General features: G+C 32.8%; 1 protein-coding gene across 2 annotated transcripts; it reads left to right on the forward strand.

Annotated features, from left to right (window-relative positions):
• Nucleotides 1–25,263, forward strand: LOC114187800 (callose synthase 7-like). 2 transcript variants are annotated; one of them, XM_028076174.2, is made up of 43 exons: nt 1–744; nt 3,204–3,304; nt 3,589–3,701; nt 3,784–3,871; nt 3,966–4,076; nt 4,184–4,345; nt 5,277–5,363; nt 5,500–5,591; nt 5,938–6,061; nt 7,014–7,148; nt 7,250–7,326; nt 7,434–7,524; nt 9,111–9,239; nt 9,367–9,484; nt 9,628–9,959; nt 10,094–10,146; nt 10,755–10,815; nt 13,896–13,980; nt 14,074–14,123; nt 14,236–14,322; nt 14,947–15,051; nt 15,161–15,255; nt 15,343–15,424; nt 15,518–15,681; nt 15,778–15,901; nt 16,005–16,099; nt 16,207–16,303; nt 16,389–16,540; nt 17,672–17,781; nt 17,866–17,976; nt 18,067–18,135; nt 18,230–18,416; nt 18,509–18,620; nt 20,668–20,790; nt 20,880–20,998; nt 21,133–21,216; nt 21,536–21,648; nt 21,770–21,999; nt 22,797–23,594; nt 23,689–23,739; nt 24,000–24,185; nt 24,596–24,855; nt 24,957–25,263. In XM_028076174.2, the coding sequence occupies exons 1-42, from the start codon at nt 534–536 to the stop codon at nt 24,833–24,835; spliced, it is 5,754 nt and encodes a 1,917-aa protein (XP_027931975.1). In that variant the 5' UTR covers nt 1–533; the 3' UTR covers nt 24,836–24,855; nt 24,957–25,263. The 2 variants fall into 2 exon arrangements, with proteins under 2 accessions (XP_027931975.1, XP_027931974.1); XM_028076173.2 differs by having other exon boundaries at nt 2–744; nt 24,596–24,850.
• Nucleotides 25,264–25,733: the final 470 nt, after the last annotated feature.

The raw sequence follows: 25,733 nt of genomic DNA on the forward strand, positions 1-25,733 counted from the left end.
TGATTGATAGCAACTCCAAACCCCAAGGTTCTTAGCTTAGCTTCCTTGGCATGTAAGGATTAACAATTCGTCAAATCACAGTTTCAAAGACTCGCTTTTCTCACAAAAGAACAAAAAAAAAAAAAAAACAATGAAATTGCAATCTGATGTGTGAAGTGTGAGCTTTTCTCTCTGGTTTGTTCCTTTGTTTATTTATCACCAAAAGAAAAAGCACTAGCAAAAAAGAGTAGCAGCTGCATCACCCTCTGTTCCCTTCTTTTTCTTTATTTTGATAATTATTTATTTATTGTTTCCCTCCTTTTCCCTTGCTACCAGAGCAATCCCAAAACCTCTCTCTCAATCAAAGTATCAATCTTTTTGGTTCCTTCTTGTACCCCAGTACAAAAGATGGCAACTTTACCTTCCCTCACTCTTCAATCAAACCCCAATACCTGTGGTGCTTTCTGGGTGGTGAAGGAGAGAAAGAAGAAGAAAATTGAGGAAGAAATCTCGAACCTTGTTGCATTGGGTGTAGTGGTGTTGGAGGCAGGACCATGGCCAGCACCAGTGGCACAAAGGGTCCTTTTGAGATTGGAAGGCAGCCATCAAAGAGGATGGTGAGGGCTCCTACCAGAAATGTGGACTTGGGAAATGAGGAGGGTGTGGTGGACAGTGAGATTGTGCCTTCTTCACTTGCTGTACTTGTGCCTATTCTCAGAGCAGCCCTTGAGATTGAGGAGGAGAATCCCAGAGTTGCTTATCTTTGTGAGTATTTCTTCATTGGGTTGTTTTGATGATTTTTTTTTTTTTTTTCAGTTTTCGCTTGTTGTGTGCGAACAGTGAGGTGTTATGTTGTAAGTGAGGTGTTGTGCAAACAGGGATGGTTGGTGTTTTGTGTATGGAAGTAGAAGTATATAAGGCTGTGTGGATTTCCTTGGATGTTTTGGGCAATATGTCTTTTTCTTTTCTTCCTTTCTTAGAATGAAAGAATAATTTTTATCATGGAAGAGAAGAGTGCAAAACTTAATAAGGCTTGGGTATTCTAATCAAGAGATGCAAATTGCCAAATTTAACAATAAAATACTTAAAATATAAGATTTGTATCCCATGTTATTGCACCGTTTGTTGGAGGGGATGTTAAAAGTAGTGTAAAAGATATGATTTGAGATATGTACGGCTTATAATTATAGATATTCTCCATTATTAGGTTTCCCTATATTATAGTTTGAGTGATTATAAATAAAGGGTTTACATGTGTGTTGTTTATAAGGGGTGAGAAAAAATGAGAACAGAAAATTTACCAGTTCACACTGAGAGGCCACATCCAACACTCACCTCATATGAAATGATCAGCATAAGGAATTGTCTATATACAAGAAAGTAAGTGGTAGATTGCGTCCATGTTAAACCACACCACTGGATTTCCAACAGAGCTTTAGTGCTTATCTTGTTGAGTACTGCTATCCAAATGAAATACCAAATTTTGGGATGAGCTTCGGATTGGACTTTGAAACAGTGTTCTGCTAAAAAAGATCTAGATATACAAGCCTAAATTAAAATAATATGATAATGTATAAGGGAACTAACCACCCTTCCATGTATAGAAGTGGTTGGTAACTGAGATGTTACCAGTGCACTGAATATAAGAAAGTAAGAGTCCATCACAAAGAAATGAAAAATTAGTTAAGAGGATCACTGGTTACCACTAATTATGTTTTCCAAAATCTAAAACATTCCTGTCCTGCTACTTTTATATTCTTCTCTCAACTCTATATATCATAAAGGTTATGCAGAGTGGTGGAGAGTCCACATGTTTTTGAAATGAAAGGATGTTTAGCCTGAATGCATTGTTTCTGACTGACCCCAGAAGAATGTAGTAGTAACTAGTGATGGGATTTTATGAAAGACTGGAAATAAATCCTCTTTGGGAAAAGGAAATGAACAATTAAAGTGGCCAAATAATCACTCAATGAAAATAATTTAGTGGACAAAAGAAAGTAAACTGTTGGCACTTCAAATGTTCATGAACTTGACGCACAACAGTATTGGATTTCAATTAAGCAATAATTATCAAGCTAAAACAGTCATTTTCATTAAGAAAAGTGATATTTTGACAATTAAATTTTGACAATTTTCTTTTACAATCTTAAGTGATATCTTTGAAGTGGTTTTGAAATATAGAAAAATGAGAAAATGTAAAAAGGGAAGCCACTTAAAAGATATCACCTCAGGTTGTAAGAGAAAGTTGTTAAAATTTAATTGTTAAAATATCATTTTCCTTTCAATTAATTGATTGTTTGAAACCCTTACAGTGGATACTTATATCTTTAGCATTGAATTTCACCACCAATTTAGTCCTTATGACCGCAGACCTGTCAAACACGTGCTAATATTTCTCCCTTTTACAATTTGGCTTTATTGTTTAGAATTTTTTGTAGAAAAAGTTTATTATTGTGTGTTTAGCTCAACTTATTTTGAAGAAAAAATTGCTTGTTTTTACAACAGCTTTCTGAGAATTCTTGAAAAGCAAATGGTTATTTTCTCAAATTAAAATAAACCAAGCATGTTTGTGAACACCAAAGCCTCTAGTAATTCTTCTGCTTGTCGTATCTCTTGACATGCAGTATTTAATGAAGAAAAAAATTAAAGTTGTCTTTATATGGTTTATATTACTATCAGCATTTCTGATTTGTGATACCATTGATTTAGAGATATTTCCTGTAAAAATGTGCAGATAGATCTTCTGCTAAATTGACATCCTTTCTTTTCCTTTTTGCTTCTTGAAATGATAACTACTCTGTAAAAAGATTTCATATATGTTTACTTCAAACCATGTTCTGGATTTTATATGCTATAAAGATTTTGTTTATGAAAAATGGTGACTGCAGTTGTCACAACTCATAGAAAGATTTGAAAGTCTATGGGCAATTTTGACGAACCTAAATTTTTTATCTGTTTAACATAATCCAAATAGAACTCAGAAGAGGAACTATTAAAAATAAATTTTAGTAAAAAATCCCTTATTAGTTATTGCAAAGTGTCACATTGAAGCCTGATTCTACTTTCCGAATTGTTACTATGATGGTGAACACAAATTCAAAGCCAACACCTAAAAGAAAAGTGAAACAATATATAGAATGGAAGCGTTCCTTCAGTATATCAAAGGTGTTTTACCCACTATTCAGAGAAGAGTACATGGTACTGATGTTTGCTTGTTAAATTAGGTCGCTTCCATGCATTTGAGAAGGCCCACACAATGGATCCAACATCAAGTGGGCGTGGTGTTCGTCAGTTCAAGACTTACCTATTGCACAAACTTGAAAAGGTACACTGGCTATTTTTATTTTCTTACAGATCTTTTAGTTATAGGAGGTTCTGTTTTGTTTCCTCTGGTGTCTATATGCTGGTAATGATGGGTGTCCTGTTGATTTATATTCTATATATTACTCTCAGCCTGATAGGTTTTTCTCTTTTCATTTCAATATCAGGAAAAACATTATACAATGATTATATTGGTTGATCATTTACAAATAATTTCTTAATTGGTACTTGGAAAATGAGATTCAAGTAGTTGATGTATTAGACATTTTTAAAATTTCCTGGTTGCAGGAAGGGGAGCTTACAGAAAGACTTGTTCAAAGAAGTGATGCCAGGGAGCTGCAGACCTACTACCAACAGTTCTATGAGAAGAAAATCCGAGATGGAGAATTTAGCCAAAGACCGTAAGGCTTGATCTAAATCTTGTGCTTTCAAGTTTTGTGAATTGTAATTTGATGTTTTATTGTTCTGATGTTACTCTTGAAGTGAGGAGATGGCTAAGAATGTTCAGATTGCCACCGTATTGTATGAAGTGCTGAAGACTATGGTAGCTCCACAAAATATTGAGGAGAAGGTTTGTTTTGCTTGATTAGGCTACCATGACTAAAATTTTAGAATTCTAGTAAGAATAGCTCAGACCTGGACTGAGGATGTTGTATTATTGCCAGACAAAAAGGTATGCTGAGGATGTTGAGCATAAGAGGGGACAATATGAACACTATAACATCCTTCCATTATATGCTGTCGGTGTTAAGCCAGCAATCATGGAACTTCCTGAGGTTTGTGTGTCTGGGATATATGCATTGTTTCTTTTACTTCTGCTAATACTATAATTTCTCTGAAATTTTAAAGTTTTAATCTGCTTTTTTTTTCTTGAAAATTAAAGATCAAAGCAGCAATTTCTGCATTATGCAAAGTGGACAATCTTCCAATGCCCATAATTCGTGCAAGACCTGATGCATCTAATGAGGATTCTACAATGCCTACCGAGAGGCTTAAAAAAGTGAATGATATACTTGATTGGATTGCCTCAGTGTTTGGGTTTCAGGTAATGGATGTTCTCTCTCCCTCACCCTTGTATTTCCTAATTTCACTTTGATTGGAGATTGTCCTTCTTACAAATGTGGGTGAATAAGGAGCTACATTTATTATTACCATAGGATCAAGGTTCTTGGTTTAAGTTGGTGGTGGATGAAGAGATCTAGATTGGACTAATGATTGGGCTCTAGAAGTTGTATTCATACGAGATCTGGAGTCAATTTTTTAGTTTTTACTATTTGATAAAAGGATTCCATTTTTTTATCACATGGGGCTAGTTTCAAAAGGGTGGATTGAATGCTTTTTTCTATGTTCTGATAAGCATATTTAAGAGAACTAATGATTTCTGTATTTTACCAAATTATTGAGAGCCTTTGAAAAATATTTTGTTTCTCCTCAAAAGTGTTACCAAATATGCCCTCAGTTGAACTTGTGTTAACATATGGCTAATTTGGAAGAAATAGGGTAATGATTAACGTCTAGAAATAGAAATGTTTCATAGGTATGATGAACCATAGTTTCAACTTTGGTTGGAATTTGAGAAGGGTTCTCAAAATATATTTTTCATTGTTCTCTGGTATTGAAAATATGTCTGAACAATGCTTAGAGCATAAGCATTTGCATGTTTGTCTTTTATGGCTGAAGCTAATGTCAGTGCTTTTCAGTGGAGATATTCTCCTTGAACCTTTTATGACATTAGTTTTTTTCACTACAAACATGGCAAATGAACAATTTGATGAACTTTTATTAATAAATTATAAAGAGATTGAAGAGCTCAATTTAGCCGATCCTTCCTTATTTCATTTTGAATCTATCCTTGGTATGAAAGTTATGCTTCTCAATTTTTATTGCAATTAGCCATTGACAAATACAGGTGGGTATATTTGTCATGCACATTTTTTGTGAATGATCTGATATTCGTTTTCTTTTGGTATGTGAAGAAAGGAAATGTGGCAAATCAAAGGGAGCACCTTATATTATTACTTGCCAACTTGAATATAAGGGATAGGGTTGAATCATCTTCTCAGGTGAATTATTATTTCCCACATAAAACTTTTGTTTTCCTATCTTTTTCGTATTAAATGTGCAGGGTGATGCTTAACTTCAGAGTTGTAACTACATTTCCAGTTCTCATAGTAAAAGCTAACACAAAGCTTACTGCAGCTTCATGTGGAAACTGTAGAAAAGTTGATGGGAACAATTTTCAAAAATTATGAGTCATGGTGTCATTATGTGCGTTGTGAATCCAATCTTAGGTAATTGAATGTTTTACTTTTGGATAATAAAACCCGTAGATTTGTACCCTAAGAGTATGTTTGGAATGAGTAGTTGGAAAGGGAAAGGAAGTTTAAGTTTTCAATTTGAATTAACATTTTTTGAATGAAAGGAAAAAAGTTGAAGTGTTATCAAGTAACCTTCCAATCATCTCTTATTTTGTTTTATATAAATGTTTTATAGCTATTGATCTAAAACGGTAAACTAGCCCTCCTTTCCCTTTCTCTCCAAACCCTTTCAAAAGATACTCTAAACTGTGCTTTATGCAGTGTTTATATACTAAGAAGTGCTCATTGATTCATTTTGGTCTTAATTTCTTAACACTAGGTTTCTAGAAGATTATGACTTGCAACAGATAGAGCTGATATATATTGCCCTTTATCTTCTAATATGGGGAGAAGCTTCGAATATCCGTTTTATGCCTGAATGTATTTGCTATATTTTCCATCATGTAAGCTCTCTCTGACCTAACTTTCATTCTTCTTCTGTGCCTGCACTGTGAGTCCATCATCTTAATCTCATGCTCTAATTATTCATAACAAGCTTATGATAGCAAAATGTTTTTGTTACCTCTTAAATTATCATTTAGCCATCATTCTCATCTCCATCAATAACATAACAAATGTTATAGCTTTCATCTATAACCATGCTTCTTATCAATATGTTTAATGTCTTGAATTATTCTTCTTAGACAGAATGACGGCATTGAAATTAAGTAGAAGATATTTCATGATTCTAGATTCTATTTTCAGATTAAGGAATTAATATCATTCTAATTTTTTACCAAAAGGCATTCTAATTAGACAAAACCTTGTTGTGTACACTAACAAGATTCACTTTCTTATCCATAAATTAATGTTCTAGCTGAATGCCTTTTGAAAGGAAAAAAATTTCGTCAGGTTATCACTTCTCTCACGAAGTTCTAATCATACAAATTTCAAAAAAATATCGTCATGTGAAACCGCAAATGAAATGCAACAAATTGCATATTTATCAGAAAGTTTGTGGAATGGAGACGTTTCCCGGTTAATTTCCAAAACACCGCATGTGCCAGAATTAACTCTATATACATGATTTGGGAAGCTATGCAACATTTTAAAACACAAAAGTGTTTATATCCCAGCACTCAAGCATAAATAAATAATAGCATATCTATTATTAATCAATATCCAACATTCAAACGACTTACAAAGCAAAAGCCATATCAATATCAGACCTATCCTGAGCATGCCTCAAATTTTCACCTAATGACAGACCTACTTCCAGCATCATTCTTTCTATTCTAGTAGTAGGATAGAAACTCTATTACCTTTAGCGCTGATCCTGACCCTATAGCAAACATAGCAAACATGGGCTAGATGGTTTAATGCTAAGTTAATAATTCTCTTTTTTTCCTTTCAAAGATGTGCCATGAAGTCTATAGAATATTAGACAAGAATCCCTCACGTGTGACTGGGAGCACTGAGATAGTAGAAGGACGTGATGATGAATATTTTCTGAGGGAAGTTATTAGTCCTATATATCAAGTTTTAATGAAGGTCAGTGTGATGTGCAGCCGTTTTCAAATGTTATCTGGAACTTGTTTTGCTGTGTGTGTTCAAATGTTGCCTGAAACTTGTTTCTGTATTTGTTGAAAAAGGAAGCAAAGAGAAACAACAAAGGCAAGGCAAGTCATTCCAATTGGAGAAACTATGATGATCTTAATGAATACTTTTGGTAAACATTTCATTAGACTTTTACTTATCAAATATTGAACACTCTTGAAACAATGACATTTTTGTATGCATTTGGATAACACAAAGCTCAAACTTGTCCTTTTCCAGGTCTAAAAAATGTTTCGATGATCTAAAATGGCCATGGGATCCCAAAGCTGATTTCTTTAGGCATTCAGATGAGACACAAACAAGACATCGGGTCTGCCTATCTTCTCTTTCTCTCTACTTTACATTCTGCATACGTTTGCTGTTTTCCAATTGTCAAATTCTCTCATGTATTGGATGTAGTTAGAATAAAAGAATATTTATTTGAGTATATCATTTACTTTATATTCTATTTGTTTGAATAATTTCTCATCTTATGTCAAGTGCCATATTTTTAAACTCTATTACAATGAGCCTAATACTATCCTATTTTGCCCCTTTGTTGAAGAATGTTTTTATTTATTAAGACATTTTCATTCCTAAGATATAAGAGCCACAACAACTAAGCCTTTTTTCCACAAGCTGGGATTGGTTACATAGTTCAAAAGATGCCATTATGTTTTGAAAGTTATAGTGAAACAAAGGGCTGTAACAATAATAATCCTATAACTACAGATATGAAGTGCCAATTGTCATAGAACCCGCATGAAGGTTCCTGCATCAGATATTTGGATTAGGATACATTTTTTTGGGTAAATATTATATTTTTATAGATATTTGAAGGACCATCTCTCCTAAAAGCTAAGTTGCTAGTTGGACGCATTTGAATGTTTTTATATTTCCCAATGTGCTTTGTGCAGAAAATCCAAGTGGAAGAATCTTAGATTTGTAGGTTTAGGCATTACTCAACCTTAAAAAAATGGCTAGTGAGACGAGAGAGTTGTCTCATTTATTTATATACATTAATTTGACATCATCTCTAATTAATGTAAGATTTGAGTTTTTCCTAACATAGCCTCTCATGTTTAGCATTATTGGATTTGGTGTGTAAATATTATTATAGTTGATATTATATCTAGGACATGTCTTAAAACAATCTTAGATTTGTTGGTTTGATCCTAGCTCAACCTCACAAAACTAGCTTGTGAGGTGAGACTGTCCCCTCACTTTATTTTCATACTTTGACCTTTTTTATAGTCAATGTGAAACTTTTAGTTTTTTTCCAAAAAAGAATAGATGTATCATTGAGGTGATATGGATATTTAAAATAGATAAATAACTGGTTCACATAACAATCAATTATCTCCAAATTCACCAAAATAAGATTTAATTGCAAATCAGTTCATGACAATTTGTTTTTATCCAAGATAAAAACTCCTATACTAGTGGCTCTCTTTATCATATAAATTCTCTTCTTTTGACCCAAAAATAAAAGAAAGTAAATGTTGCCAGCAACTGTGGGATCTCAGTTCCAGTATTGGTAGAGGTGTGAGAATGATGGAGTCTGTATTGTAGAATGACTCCACACTTAATATAGTTTGTTGGGTTGGATAGGGCATGCCTGCCTTTCTTGAATTAGAGACATATGTGTCACGTATGTATATAAAATATTGCTCAGGCCGAAATGGTTTTTCATGTATAGCTATTTATTTGTATGTTGATTTTTGTACTTGTTCTACTTCTTTTTCCTTGCACTTAGTGTGTTCATTAGATATATAAATGTAGCCTACTTGTATGTCCTTGCATACTAATAAATTGTTGCATTGATTATACCCAAGTTTATGTAAATACTCACCTGGTTAGATGAACTTGCATTTCTTTTGAAAGAGACTTTAATTGATGTACAAATTTTAATGACAGCGCCGCAGCCAAGCCAACACTGGAGTTGGTAAGAGGAAGCCCAAAACAAATTTTGTTGAAGTTCGTACATTTTTGCATCTGTATAGGAGTTTTGATCGAATGTGGATATTCTTTATATTGGCTTTACAGGTAATTGTAGTGCTTGGACCTGTGGAATGTCCTTTATGTTGACTCTAAGTAAATGTCTAGAGCTATGGTTACGTGTGTAAACTTCACCATGCAAAATATGTTTCAAATATGAGAGTATTTGTTTCAGGCAATGATTATCATAGGATGGAGTTCCTTGGGACCTGTTGGGGTGTTTTTTGAAGAAGATGTCTTCAGAAATGTTATGACTATATTCATTACATACGCTTTTCTCAATTTTCTTCAAGGTACTTGATTCCTGTGTTATTATTATTACTATTCTGTTGTGTCATGACTTTATTAATTTAGAATGAGTATATTCTTTATGTTGTTTTAATAGCACTTACTGACATCATTTATTAACTTTTTTTCTCATAACTTTTATTTGCAGTAACTCTTGATATCATTCTGACATGGAATGCATTGAAGAACATGAAATTTACTCAGTTGCTTCGATATTTTTTGAAATTTGTGGTAGCAGCTGTTTGGGTTGTTGTTTTGCCAGTCTGTTATTCCAGTTCACTAGTGAATCCATCTGGGCTTATAAAATTTGTCACTAGTTGGGCTGGGGATTGGGGGAATCAGTCCCTTTATACCTATGTTGTTGTATTATATATGCTTCCAAACATAGCAGCTACAATACTCTTTTTCCTTCCTCCTCTGCGGAGAAAATTGGAGCGCTCAAACATGCGAATCCTTACCTTTTTGATGTGGTGGGCTCAGGTCTGCAATACATTCATTTATTTGTTTATTTTATTGTGGAAATACCTAATGGATGCTTCTTGTATTAATTTCTTTCTATTTTCTAATTGAAATATGGTTTTGGTGTGCTTTGTCTAACATTGACCATGCTGCAGCCAAAGTTGTACGTAGGAAGAGGCATGCATGAGAACATGTTCTCACTGCTCAAGTGAGTGAGAATTTATTATCAATTTTTATTATCCTTTTCCTTTTTGAATCCAGTTCTTTTTGTGGGATGGAGGGGGAGGATTTCAAGGTGAAACCTTCGTTTTACTCCAACCAAGTTTTTTTTTTTATAATTGGCTTAGTTTGTGTTCCGCAAATCTTTTAGAAAGATGATATTCATAAAAATGACTGTACTATTCCAATTGTATTTTGTTATGTTAAACACGATTTGATTTATTAAATGCTTTTTAAGATATTGTACTTAGCATACAGGGAACCCTTTTTTTCAATGAAAATTATATTCTTCTATTCCTTAAAGCTTTTTCAAGAAGCTAAGAACAAATATTTTTACCCCAAAAAGCATACAGGGAATCCTAGTTAAAGACATACTGATGAATATATCTGTCAACTTCCTTTTAGTGTTTTCATCATATGTTTTACAGGACTATTTTGGCCCATATAGGGACAACAGATCAATTTTTTTATATTGTCTTAAAATTTGATCAGACTAATGATTGGGTATTTAATTCAATCATATGCACATATTTTCTGCTTCTATTATTAAGTATATTTTCAAATCTTTTGGCTTTGAAATATATTTTATTATGGCAGGTACACCCTCTTCTGGATCATGCTACTGATTAGCAAGTTAGCATTCAGCTACTATGTGGAGGTATTATTTATGTAATTGATTTTTTATTTAAATTTCTTCTAATTTCCATGGCTTGTTGACGATTGTTGGAAGTCCCACATCGACTAGAGATAAGACAATTTCATAGTATATAAGTGAGGTGCAAACTTCATCTTACAAGGTAGTTTTGTGGGGTTAAGTTAGGCTTAAAGCCCACTTCTAACATGGTGTACTATCAAGATAAGACAATTTCATAATATATAGAAGTGAGGTCTAACAATGACAAAACACATGTAAGGGATAAAAAGCATATCTTGAATAATTAGTTTTTGGTTCCTAAACCTTGTATGACTTTTAGTCCCGATAAATTATTTTTTGAAGCTTTTGTACTTATTATTTTATTTTGGTCCCTATAAATATCTATTTTTCGTTTTGGTCCCTATAATATTTTGTTCATTTTGAATTAGTCTCTTCGAAAATATTTGAGGGGCTAGAAGCAAATAATCTACATATAACAAGAACTAAATCATATTAATAGATATTTACAAGGAGTAAAATAAAATAACAAGGACCAAAATAAAAAAATTACACGGACATGATGTTAAGCAAAATTTTTATAAAGATAAAAAAGTACAATAAACTATACTTCAAGAACAAAAAAACATATTTAACCCTTCATGTTATTGTGAGTGTATTAAAATATGTACAAAATATTTTAGAGGACAAGAATTATGAGTAATAGATTTCTATAAATAGGGTTAGGAGTTTGGTAATTAATTCCTACCATAAATAGGGCTGTTAGTGCATTGTCTTTGGCATCACATTCAAAAACATACCACCCAATATGATTTAAACAACCATATTGGGTGGAGCAAACTCATATTTTGTTATTAATAATTTTTTGGTTAAAATACTCCCTTTATCCATGTTTTTGTTGAAAAATCTCAAATAGGTCCTAAGATTTTTTTTAGTCTCAATTAGGTCCATATTTTTGAAAATGTGTAACAATTAGGCCCATTCCGTTAGTATGATATTAACGGTGTTAAGGATATGCCACGTGTCAGCTCCACATTTTTTTGATTTTTTTTAAATTTTTTTTTTTAAAATTTTTTAAAATTTTTTTAATTTTTTTAAAAATTTTTTAATTTTTTTTTTGAAAATTATTCATGCCACGTGTCACGTCAATATTGTGCCACGTGTCACGTCAGTAAGGTGACACGTGTCAAATTATTGTCTGAATCTCAATTTGGTCCATATATTTGTTATTTTTATTACATTTCAGTCCATTTTTTAAAAAAAATTTAAATATATTTATTTTAACCTTTTACAAAATTGTTTTAAAATTTTATATTTAAATTTATAAATTTTTTATTTTTAAACCAACTCTAACATTTGTATATAAATTATTTAAAACAATTTTGTAACAAGTTAAAATAAATATTTTAAAATTTTAAAACAAAATATAAAATAAACTTAATATTATTAAAATTGTTTAATAAAAATATCATTATAAAATTTATATAAAAGTTAAATTTGATCTCAATTTAGAGAAGATGAAATTGAAAATTAAAAAAAAATGGACTAAAATATAATTAAAATAACAAATATATGGACCAAATTGAGATTCAAACAATGACTTGACACGTGTCACCTTACTGACTTGACACGTGACACAATATTGATGTGACACGTGGCATGAATAATTTTCAAAAAAAAATTAAAAAATTAAAAAAAAAATTAAAAAAGTTAAAAATAAAAAATTCAAAAAAATGAGGAGCTGACACGTGGCATGTCCTTAACACCGTTAATATCATACTAACGGAATGGGCCTAATTGTTACACATTTTCAAAAATATGGACCTAATTGAGACTAAAAAAAATCTTAGGACCTATTTGAGATTTTTCAACAAAAACATGGACTAAGGGAGTATTTTAACCTAATTTTTTTTTTTTTTAAAATTATACATCTGTGTTTAAGTTCTATTTTTGTAAAATTCAACATCGATGCTATCACAGTCTCACATATACTTCAAATAGGCAAGCTTAACGCTAACAATTTTGAGCTTTAATATTATGTGTTAACTAGAAACAATTCCTAAACATGGTATATAAATATAGACAATTGTCACCTTACAAGACAGTTTTGTAGGGTTGAATTAGGTTTAAATCACTTACTAAAATGGTACCAAAGTTTTATTTTTTCTTCGGCAGCAGCCTTAGCCTCTGAGCACTTTTACACTCAAGCAGCTGCTGCGTTCTCTAAGTATTTTTTTACTTGAAGAATTGTCGCACTTTTTGTTCACTTTTTTGCTCTCCTGCTGTGGTGTTTGACCTCTAACACAAGCTTGCAACTGAAAATTTGCTTCTCTAGAAACAGCTATGCTACACCTGCACCAAATTGATGCGTGAAACCTTGTCATTGTTAGCTCTAGCAACCAACAGTGACATATGTCTCTCAAGGGGCTAATGTTGATGACATTTGTAGCAAGCTTGACTCATATCATACACATGCTCCAGCTTCAGGGAGAATGTTAAAAAATATGATTTGATTACATTATATAGGGAAATATATATATGACTCGTGTATGCATAACACACACCTACAAGCAATCCTTTTCAAGATGGTTTCAGAACCTATCACAGATCCATTACAAAGGCCACTCACCATGTTATATAAGTACCAAACCCAGTAGTACTAGATGTGAGGGGGTGTATTGGGGAAAGCCCAACTCAACTAGAGATAGTGGCAAATATAATTGGAGGTAATCCTCATTTTACAAGATGGTCATTTAGGATTGAGCTAAGCTTAAATCATTTACCAAATCATGTAACTGTTAATCAGGAAATTACATTGATGATAATAGCACACGGTGTCAACATCTCAGGACTCTCCTTTTTCTCTTGTTCTCATTTTCTCTTCAATTAGACATTTGTGCAAAACTTTATAAAAGTAATGAAATCAATTCCCAGTATATGAACTATCAAATTCTTGCAATCATGTTTCATGTATTTTCTTTATTCCTCTTTATATCCATGTCAGGATTGTACGAAACTCAGCAAATATTTTAAACTGTAATTCACTAAATTTGTTTCTGTTTCATTCTGAATTTATCTTTCCACAGATATTGCCCCTTATTGGACCCACAAAATTAATCATGGGGATGTCCATTGATAACTACCAGTGGCATGAGTTCTTTCCAGAAAATGGTAAAGATTTTTTGTCCTTTTCACATCTAGCTATCTTTGCTACTTGTTCTGTTGTCATAGCTAGCTTCAACTCACATTTTGTAACTGCTACAGAGACTCACAATATTTGTATTGTCATTGCAATATGGGCTCCAATTATCCTGGTAAGTATAGTAGGAAAGGAATTTTGGACTAAAGAACTTCAATTTATTCTATTACTCTCCCTTCACATTGGTACATTAATTCATTCCATTGTAATATTTTATTAATATATAGGTTTATTTTATGGATACTCAAATATGGTATGCTATTTATGCCACACTGTTTGGTGGCATTATTGGAGCTTTCAGCCATTTGGGAGAGGTTAGTGGCATGCTTATTGCAAAATTTTATATTTGACCTTTGTGATCCCCCCTTATTATTTGAATTATTCTTTAATCCCACGAGAAAATGCATTATTTGTAAACTACAATTGTTTATAATTATTTATTTATTTATTTGAAAATTTGCTTGGTATATATTAGTGATGTTATACTTTTCTGGTTATGATGCACATATACTTCAAATTTGGTGATGTAGACAAGTCAGATGCTGATATATGTTATACTGCTGCTTCTGTACCAAAAGCATGAATGCCTCGTCTTCAAACGAAATTGTTTTTGGATAACAATAATGATTCTATGTAAATTTGATTGCAGATATACTTTTTATAATGTTTTTCAAGATATTAAAGACAAACAATAATAGGATGGTGATGGAAAACCAATATAAATATCATATTATATATTTAAGAAAAATAAAGAAATCAAGAAAAATAAATCAATAACATATACACAATTTATAATCATTATATTTTAATATATAATGTACTTGTATTTTAAATTGTCATATTTATGTATTCTATCTTATTTTAGCCAGTACTTGTACCCATTCCATGCAACATAGTTTGTTTTTTGTAATTTTCTCCTAATGTTTTGCATCCCTTAGATAAGGACGCTTGGAATGCTACGGTCTAGATTTCAGTCTGTTCCAGTAGCTTTCAGTCAGCGCTTTTGGACAGGAAGAGATAGAAAGACTAAACAGGAGGAATCGGTATTGCAGTTCATGTTTCAAACTTTAGTATTTATGTACAATAAAATTATATAACTACATAAAACTTGAATAAGTATCTGGTGTCTTATGAATGAATTTTCGGTGCCAGGATGAGACCTATGAACGGAATAATATTGCATACTTCTCTCAGGTTTGGAATGAGTTTATAAATTCTATGAGAGAGGAAGACCTCATCAGTAATAGGTTCTAACTACTGGCCTTATACATCTTGTATCGCATGCCTGGTCCTGAATTTCAAGCTTCTGATATATTTTTAATTCTGATTTCCAGGGATAGAGATTTGCTTCTTGTCCCATACAGTGCAAGTTATGTTTCTGTAATTCAGTGGCCTCCATTCTTGCTTGCTAGTAAGGTGTGTCATACGAGTGGTTCCCTATGGCAAGAAGTTTATTATGATTGAATGAATGTGTCTTTTGCTTCGTTCTAAATTTTTTCAATTTGATAGATTCCTATTGCTGTTGACATGGCAAAAGATTATAAGAAGGAGACTGATGATGATTTGTTCAGAAAGATAAAGAATGATGGGTATATGTATTCAGCAGTTGTTGAATGCTATGAGACTCTCAAGGACATCATATTGAACCTTCTGCTTGAAGAAGAAGATAGGCTGTAAGAGAGAAATACTTGTATAGCCTCTGTTCACCCATTTAATTTTCCTCTTATTGGAATCCTCATGAGTATTGGGTTTCTTCCATCTATGGACAGGGTTGTGAGCAGTATATGTGGTAAAGTAGAACAGTGTATACTTGATGAAACATTTGTCAAGGAATTCAATATGAGTGGCCTACCTTCTCTCAGTGAGAAGTTAGAGAAGTTCTTAACTCTACTGGTAGGTTTTCCCACTCATTCTACCTTTTCTTTCTCAGTATATTTCAGTTCCTTTTCGTAGACTTATTCATATCTTGAAAATATTATTTTTCACCTATTGGCAGCGATCTGAAGATGGCAAACTTGAATCCCAAATAGTCAATGTCCTGCAAGATATTGTAGAAATTATCATACAGGATGTCATGGTTGATGGCCATTTGTATGTTTGAAACAGTGACTGGGACTTTGATTTATGACTTTTTTTTTTCCCTTAAACCCTATAGTAAGTACTGCTTTACAATATTGGTACTGTTCTGCCTTCTCCAGGTTTCTGCAAACTCCTCAGCAATATCATTTAGAGAGAGGGCAGAGGTTTGTCAGCATTGACACATCATTTACACACAATAGAGCAGTGATGGAGAAGGTACTCTTAATTATAGTTTAGGGAATCTATTACATTATTCTTTTTGAATGTGCTATGCTTACAAGTTTCTCTTTTCTCTCTGTAGGTTATTAGGCTTCATTTGCTTTTAACAGTCAAGGAATCAGCCATAAATGTTCCCCAAAATATAGAAGCTCGCCGCCGAATTACATTCTTTGCAAACTCCTTGTTTATGAATATGCCAAAGGCTCCCAAAGTTCGGGACATGTTGTCCTTCAGGTCAGTCATTGTGATAGAATAATACATTGAAAAAAAGGGAAAAAAATAGAATGAGTATTGATTAAATTGAAGTACAAGCTCGTGAATGATTTTACGTGTCCACCACCCCAAACAAGAGTGCTTTGAGATTAAAGCATGGACAAACACATTGGTATACTCTATTTTTTGTTGAAATTTATTGGATTAATGAGGGAAATAAAGATCAAACTTCTTAAGAAGTGGATTTTAAACCTAACTCAATCTTAAAAAATCGGTTCGTAAGGTAAGGTTTGCATCTATTTATATATTATAAATTCTCCTTATTTTCACCAAGGTATATACATCTCGAACATGAGGCTAGACACTAATGGGTGGTATGATAGGCCTAACAAACAACAAATCTCACTATGATAGTCTTCAGATGACTTTAAAACCATCTTAAGAAGTAGACTTTAAGTCTAATTCAACCCATTTATATACTATAAATTTGTCTTATCTCCAGTCAATATGAGATTTCCAACAAAACTCTTGAAGACTTGGTTATGTAAACTCTTATACCATCTTATGAACAATTTTATATCAAACAAATAAATTTTGAAATGGACGGTTGGATTTTCCTTTGTGCACAATGTCTAGCGAACCAACTTTTTTATTGGCTCAAAAGAGAAGAATGATTTAGATACCAATCAGATGTCCTTTTTCGTCACGATTTTCACTTTATTGTTTCTTTTTAAATCAAAATAAAAATGCTATTGCATCACTATACATGCTATAATCCTAATTAGGTTAGCAATATACGTTGACACCTGATTAATTGTGGCTGCATCCATGTATCTACGTGTTGACTTTATCAAATATATGGATTATTGTTTACTTTTTGCTGAGAGAATTATTGGAAGAAGTTTGTCACTAAACCTAACATATGCTCTGTTATTTATTGGTTATTTTACCATTAATTATAGTGTACTATGGTGGCAAATTCACTAATATCTGGCCAAACTATCTGCAATTGATATTTCTAACGTAAAACATAATTACACTTCACAGCATATTGGAATAATGCTAAATCTTTAATATTAGTGTTAAGTTAAAGTCCTAACAATTTTCCGAAACTACTACTGTGAAATGTAACTTATCTGAATATTGCTTCAGTGTTCTGACTCCCTATTTCAAAGAAGATGTTCTATATTCTGATGAAGAACTCAATAAGGAAAATGAAGATGGGATATCAATTTTGTTCTACCTAACCAAGATATATCCTGGCGAGTACTTTTATATGCTTACTTATATTTCTGTCCCTCTTGTCTATGTGCCCTCATTTACTAACTGAAACTGATGTACTGTAGATGAATGGGCCAATTTCCATGAGCGACTAAAAAGTGAAGATATTGAAGAAGACAAGGAGGAGTTAATGCGCCAGTGGGCATCTTACCGAGGGCAGACACTCTATAGAACAGGTCTTGATTGTAATGAACGGTATTTTCATTCCTATATTTCAGTATCCATTCCAATTTTAATGTTATTTTTCAACTTCTTGTTTTTGTTAGTGAGAGGAATGATGTACTATTGGCAAGCTTTGATCCTTCAGTGCTTCATAGAATCTGCTGGAGACAATGGTTATTTCTCTATTTGCACACTGTTCAAGTTAAAATTTTGAGATATGCATTAGCGTTTCATTTATAAATGAAATATACGTCTTTTCTCTTGCAGCTCTATCTGAAGGTTTCCGGACAATGTATTCCTATGACACAAATAAGAAGCTTCTTGAAGATGCACAAGCTATGGCTGATTTAAAGTTCACCTATGTTGTTTCTTGTCAAGTGTATGGTTCTCAGAAGAAGTCCAAAAATACTAGAGACAGAAGCTGCTATAATAACATTCTCAATCTGATGTTAATGTGAGTCAATACAACCAGCGCCGAACTTTATTAGTTCTTGTATTTGTAAAACAGCAATGAGATTGGATGGAAAAATGGAACATTCCGTGCAGGTATTCAGCCCTTCGTGTTGCTTACATAGATGAAACAGAAGAAACAAAGGATGGAAAATCTCAGAAAGTATATTATTCTGTTCTTGTCAAGGGAGGGGACAAGTATGATGAGGTATGGACAAAACATCCTTGTTTTATGCTTTTTTCCGAGTTGTGTTTTTTTCCATTTTTAACGGAATTTAGTTTCTATTGTCTGCCAGTGCAATATTTTTTTTATGCTCAACCAATAAAAAATTATGCTAGGTATGTGGTAGATACTGAAATTATGATAAGAATAATACAAAGAAATTCAGAGAACAAGCTGATTACATTGAAAATATCATGAGTTATAAACTGAAAAGAAAAATATAAAAGAAGCTGTGCTTTTCTGCCCTGTGACCCTAGCCACTACCAAAACTACCTCCTCTGCAATCCTTCTAATATGTCCTTGACTATAACTCTCTGTACCCTCGTCTCCACTATCCTGCTGCCAGGTGTCCTGTCTGTCATACAATCATAACAGAATTCTATATCCATTTCCCGAACTACCCTTATTTCTTCTTTCTGTTCTGTTGTTGACTTTAATCGTGTTATGGTATCCTTATATCAGTTAGTGTAATCCACAGATAGTTTCTGTAGTTGGTGATCCTAATCTCTGTAACTATATCTCAGTTAGTTACAACAGTTTCTCATGTTACAACTGTTTTGTTAACTGTCACATCAGTGCTGTGTCAGCATAGTAGCCCTAGCTTTCAAATAACTCTTCTTAGAGTGTCTATTAATATGTATTGCTGAATATTTCAAAATTGATAAAATCTTTCTTTCTCTTTATTTTACTGAATATTAGGTTGTAATATACTGGAGGTCCATTGTGTTGAGTTGAGGCTCATTAATATGGCTTTTAAGTTAATTGTTGCAAAAGTAAGCAAATTTACCGTACATGACAGTTTGTGATTGGATTGTACTGCAAAAACCCCTTACACAGTCAGTGCTAGAATTTTTTTTATATCAAATTTATTGCAGGTAGCATCGTGTGCTTCTAGAGTAAGGATGCACTAAAAACCAAGATAAAAAGGAAAAAGAATTACATCAAACCCATGTAGAACCAGGCAGACCTAAAAAACGGTTTGTGGAAAAAAGTACAGCCTAATACAATCAAGCATCCAATCATACCAATAAAAATCACATTGAGTTTCTATTCCTAAATTTGAACCAAGGTTCAGCTGTCACATGAGCAGACCCAGATAGCCCCAAGTTTAATAATTTAAAAGACCCATAATATTCTAAACTTAGCACCATCATTGTTTCTTGGTCTCAGGTGGCCTTCCAGGCTTTTTCTTTCCTAGAATATTTATATTTAGATAGAAAAGGTTGAAATGCTGGCAAAAGTCGCTAGCGGGGTGAGATGATAGACTCAATAGGCCTTGCTTGGATAAGCTTTGATATTACATTAGGAAGTATATTTTAAGTCTAACTCAACCTCACAAAATCGGTATTTTAGACAAGGTTTGCTTCTATTTATATACTATAATTTGGTTGAATCTTTAGGATCTGCAATGCAACAAGCCAAAAATTAAAAAGCTTGTTAGTGCACAGAATATTTACTCAAATAAATCTTGTAAATTAAATTTTTGTTTTGTAAACTTACTCTTAAATTTTTCATTCTTCTTGATTTCCCCTCTGTCCTCTATACATAAAACCACATATGTTAAAAGTTATAATTCTAATATATGGAGAATGGAATGCATGACTTTCTCATTCTGTGCTATTTTTTAATTATATATTTCTGTTGTTGAAAATAAGAGATTGAAAGTAGACAGAAATTCAACTAAAAGGAGCAATTTACGTTGTTTTTATCCAACAGTAGATAACCACTTCTTTATCAATGGAAAAACCAATATGGAGCAGATACTTTATAGTTGAAGCAAATGGAAAGATATGCTTACAGTTACAATAATTCTAGATTAAAATACGATTAGGGTGACAAAGTAAAGGATGGTATGTACTACTATTTGCATGGTATAAAGGATAAACTGAAGGGGTTTTCTATTGTAACTGTTGTGCCTAAATATATGATGAAAGAGTTTGATATTGTGCACATTGCTCAATTCATGTTAAGTTGGTTTTCTGATTTGAACAGCCTTTAATTTAGTTCAAATTATTCTGTATTGCATTTCTAGGAAATATATCGCATCAAGCTACCTGGTCCTCCAACAGAAATTGGTGAAGGGAAACCTGAAAACCAAAATCATGCCATTATATTTACTCGTGGAGAAGCCTTGCAGACTATAGACATGAATCAGGTAACTTTTCCTTGGACTTCAATTTAATACAAATTAAGCAGCATTTTTTGTATAACTCAATGCTCCTAACTCATGTTTCTTCTGTTAAGGATAACTACTATGAAGAAGCTTTCAAAATGAGAAATGTGTTGGAAGAATTCCGGAAAAGACGTAGTGGGAGACGGAAACCCACCATATTGGGTATAAGGGAGCATATATTTACTGGAAGGTCTGCCTTGAGACAATAATAATATTAAGTTTTATTTGAATTAAATTTTTCGCGATCAAGAAAATATATACTTCTATATCATCAAACATGTATTGGCACAAGTTATCTATGCTTATGTGTTTCTTATTCTGCAGTGTTTCTTCACTTGCTTGGTTTATGTCAAACCAGGAGACAAGTTTTGTAACCATTGGCCAAAGAATTTTGGCAAATCCATTAAGGTTAGTCCTAATTTTTTTGTCCTGTGATACTGACTGCAAGTATGATAATCCACTGGGATTTTCATATTGTTTTCACATATTTTACCTTATTCTCTATTTTGTTTCCTCCGCTTAGTTAATGTACAAGAAAGGGTACAATTTATTATTTATGGACTTTCCCACTTAAAATTCCTTTAGGCTTCAATCATTAACAGAGCACAGACAGGTCACTACTCTGTGCTGCAACTGAACTTAATACAAGAATAGGACAGTCTTGCGTTATATGAACTAACCTTTTTTCTTTACTTCAGTTAAGTAATCCACATTTCTAAATTTGTAGGGTCCGGTTTCATTATGGTCATCCTGATATATTTGACCGAATCTTCCACATAACAAGAGGTGGCATAAGCAAAGCATCAAAAGTTATAAACTTAAGTGAAGATATATTTGCAGGTAATAATAATAAATGATATCCTACCAATCAATTTTCTTCTAATTGCACTTTCAATTCAAATCCATATTGGTAATTTATATGGGTGTGCAATTTTTGACTAATTATGTTTTACATTCATAGGGTTCAATTCAACTCTACGTCAAGGATTTATCACACATCATGAATACATACAAGTAGGTAAGGGGCGTGATGTGGGCATGAATCAGATATCACTCTTTGAGGCTAAGGTAGCAAATGGAAATGGAGAACAATCACTTAGTCGGGATGTTTACAGACTTGGACGACGATTTGACTTTTACAGAATGTTGTCATTCTACTTCACAACAGTTGGTTTCTACTTCAGTAGCATGGTAACTAATCAAATCAAATATTGGGGATCTTATCTAGATAGTTTAAGATATATCGATAGTAATCTATCTGCAATTTTTCGTGAAATGAGTGATTTCTTAAGGCTCAATTTAAGCACTTGGTGTCTAGACACGTGTACAACATAAAAGGAGTGTAGACATTTCTTAATAAGTATTTAATATGTGTGGTTCATTTAGTTTAGAGAAGCCTTATGTTGGCCATATATAGTCTTCAAAAAATTGGTGACTAAATATTAGAGTTTGCCTTGCTCTAATGTTTAGTCTTTCAAAAATTTATTATGTTTAGTCTTCCACATGGACTTATATGGTAACATTTTAGATCTTTGTGGAAATAATTGGGTGACACAATATATAGAGGACTACTAAGGTGACAATTTAAATCATCGAAAGACTGATTCGGTAACCAACACTTTTGAAGGACATATCATCATGTAACTTTGAAGAAGAAATGAAGGTTTTCTTTTTAGTTTAATTCAGACTACTTTGAGATTGTGTTCACCTTTTGAAAGTGGAAGATGAAAGGTATTTATCAAAATCACATTTCTTAATCTGGTATTAGATATGGTCACATGCCTAAATTTTAAAGAAATCAACGGCAATCAACTTAATTTTTAAGTTTACATGTCTTGTTGACTGTGTAGTGAAATATTGCAAAACTAGAACTACAATACAATTACAGATATTACTAGAAAACTAAATACAGAAGCACATGATTCTATTCTTGATGTTTAAAATGAACTTATGCTAACGCCTGTATTTGGACGTTGTGAATTTTTCAGATTACTGTGTTGACTGTGTATGTGTTCCTATACGGACGTTTATATATGGTTTTGAGTGGTGTTGAGAGAGAAATTCTCCAAAGTCCAAACATACATCAGAGCAAAGCCCTTGAAGAGGCTTTGGCAACTCAGTCTGTTGTTCAGTTAGGCTTACTACTTGTGCTGCCCATGGTTATGGAAATTGGCTTGGAGAAGGGATTTCGGACTGCCTTGGGTGATTTTATCATCATGCAGCTGCAGCTAGCCTCTGTGTTCTTTACTTTTCAGCTTGGAACAAAAGCTCACTATTATGGAAGGACACTCTTACATGGAGGCTCTAAATATAGACCAACTGGTCGCGGATTTGTTGTCTTCCATGCAAAGTTTGCCGAGAACTACCGGATGTACTCACGAAGTCATTTTGTGAAGGGCCTTGAGATACTCATACTATTGATTGTTTACGAAGTCTATGGGGAGTCATATCGCAGTTCACATCTTTATTTGTTCATCACAATCTCAATGTGGTTTCTGGCCACTTCCTGGTTGTTTGCTCCTTTCTTGTTTAATCCTTCTGGCTTTGATTGGCAAAAAACTGTGGATGATTGGACAGATTGGAAGCGGTGGATGGGAAATCGTGGTGGCATTGGTATTTCAGCTGATAAAAGCTGGGAATCTTGGTGGGATGAAGAAAATGAACATATGAAACACTCAAATATCAGGGGGAAAATACTAGAGATAATTCTTGCATTTCGTTTCTTCATGTACCAATATGGTATTGTCTACCATATGGATATTACTCATCATCACAAGGAGTTGCTGGTAGAGTAACTCTTTATGTGCATTCTCCTATCCTATTAACAGTTTCAAGTTTTATTGGCATCATCCTACTTCAACCTTTGGTTTTTCCCTGCAGGTATTTGGACTTTCTTGGGCAGTTCTAATAATAATACTTATTGTACTGAAGGTATGTACAAATTCTATCTGGGGATCAAGAGTTATTTCCTATAAGACTACTATTGGTTCAATTTAAGCCTATTCATTTGTTTGATACAAAATATTATTAACTAAAGTGAGTTTTCACTCCTAGTTTGAATTTTAGACATAAAACATTTATTTTCGTAAAATAAAGGGAGCTTTTAAATCAATTTAGTCACTGTACAGTTAACATTAGTTCACATTTCTGCAGTACTAATTCATTTGTCTTCTGCTATCTGTATATATCAGATGGTATCAATGGGAAGACGAAGATTTGGCACCGACTTTCAGCTCATGTTTCGTATTCTGAAGGCCCTTCTCTTCCTTGGCTTTTTGTCAGTCATGACTGTATTATTTGTGGTGTGTGGACTCACCATATCAGATTTGTTTGCTGCCATTATTGCCTTCATGCCCTCTGGATGGGCCATTATTCTGGTAAGTTAAAACTTCTGCACCTTAGAGAAGCATTAATTAAGAACAACCTTTTGCCTTTTTGTCAAATTGACCCTATTTGAATAAAGTTTTCAATAAGCACTTACATTTCAAGAAAGTAGGAGAATAAAATGAATTGAATTTACATGAAAAGAAACTCTCGTTTAACTTTCCAAAATCCAAAATACATAAGTTGATTTTAGCTTGTGAGAGAAACTAAATTCATTTTACCTTTCATATTTTCTTTTCCCATAAGTACTTATGACAGAATCTACTCAAATAAAACCATTATCTAACATGTCTGAGACAGATTGAAGAAATATTGCTATTTACTTGCACTCCATCCTAGACATTTTTCTAAGAGTTTCATTCATCAAATAAAACTGATGTTCCCTTCTTTTTTTTCATTCAAGATTGCACAAGCATGCAAGGTGTGCTTGAAAGGAGCTAAACTATGGGACTCAGTAAAAGAGCTATCCAGAGCTTATGAATATGTAATGGGATTAATAATATTCTTGCCAACAGCTATTTTGTCATGGTTCCCATTTGTGTCAGAGTTTCAAACCCGGTTGCTATTTAATCAAGCATTTAGTAGAGGGCTCCAAATTTCAATGATTCTTGCTGGAAAGAAGGACACTTATAAATCTGATTGACATATTACTGAATTGGTAAGGTAATCTTGCATGCATCAAAGTTGTTTCTGTACCATGCATGAAAAAGAGTGATACTTGTTTACTTTACTCACTGGTTTCATATGTTTCCACATATTGGCAGGAATTTGAAGTTTTTCAGAATGGAGAGAAATTGATCTCCAACATACTAGAATTTTTGGGAGTTCATAGGATTCCCTTTTCCTTTTCATACTATATTTTACTGACAGAATAGGAATGACAAATGACAGAAGCAGGACTTTGACATTTTGAAATTGCACAATTGTATCAGCAATGTATATGTATGAGCTAAAAGAAGAGAGCTTTATTTTATTTATTTGTTACATACAATATAAAGAGGATTCAGAGGTCAACATCATTGTTACTCATTACAGTATAATTTAATTACAAATACTTATGTATTATTTCAAGTTAGTCTACATTCAGATGGGATTTTAAAAGGTATAAGAATGTTGTATCTTAAATAAATCTGCTATATTTTCTCCTTACTTGTGCGTCTTGTTTGTTTCCTTCAGTATTTGGAACTAAAGAATCACTACAAAAAGATAACAAACTTATACTTGTAAAAGACAAATTCTAAAGCTAATGAACCAACCAAATTTTGTTTTAAATATTTTCAGGATGTATAAATTTTGTGACTTTGTTTTTGAAGAACAGAAAACAAAAGTTGAGGATTGGTTATGCTGGTGATGTATTGCAGCTAATAAAAATGTTCAGTTGTTGTTTTGTGAACTGTTTGAGGCAGGGGAGTAGTCACAAGGATACATTCATTAAATTGTTTTTTTTTTTTTTTGAAATCTTGGTCTTAAATTATTGAAATTTTAAAAATAAATATCTTAATCATGTGAGAAATCTTCTCTAGGCATCTTTATCCGTCACG

The sequence above is a fragment of the Vigna unguiculata genome, chromosome 6, assembly GCF_037176805.1.
Source record: "Vigna unguiculata cultivar grain cowpea cultivar isolate G323 ecotype 2 chromosome 6, ASM3717680v1, whole genome shotgun sequence".
Classification (NCBI taxonomy): Eukaryota; Viridiplantae; Streptophyta; class Magnoliopsida; order Fabales; family Fabaceae; genus Vigna; species Vigna unguiculata.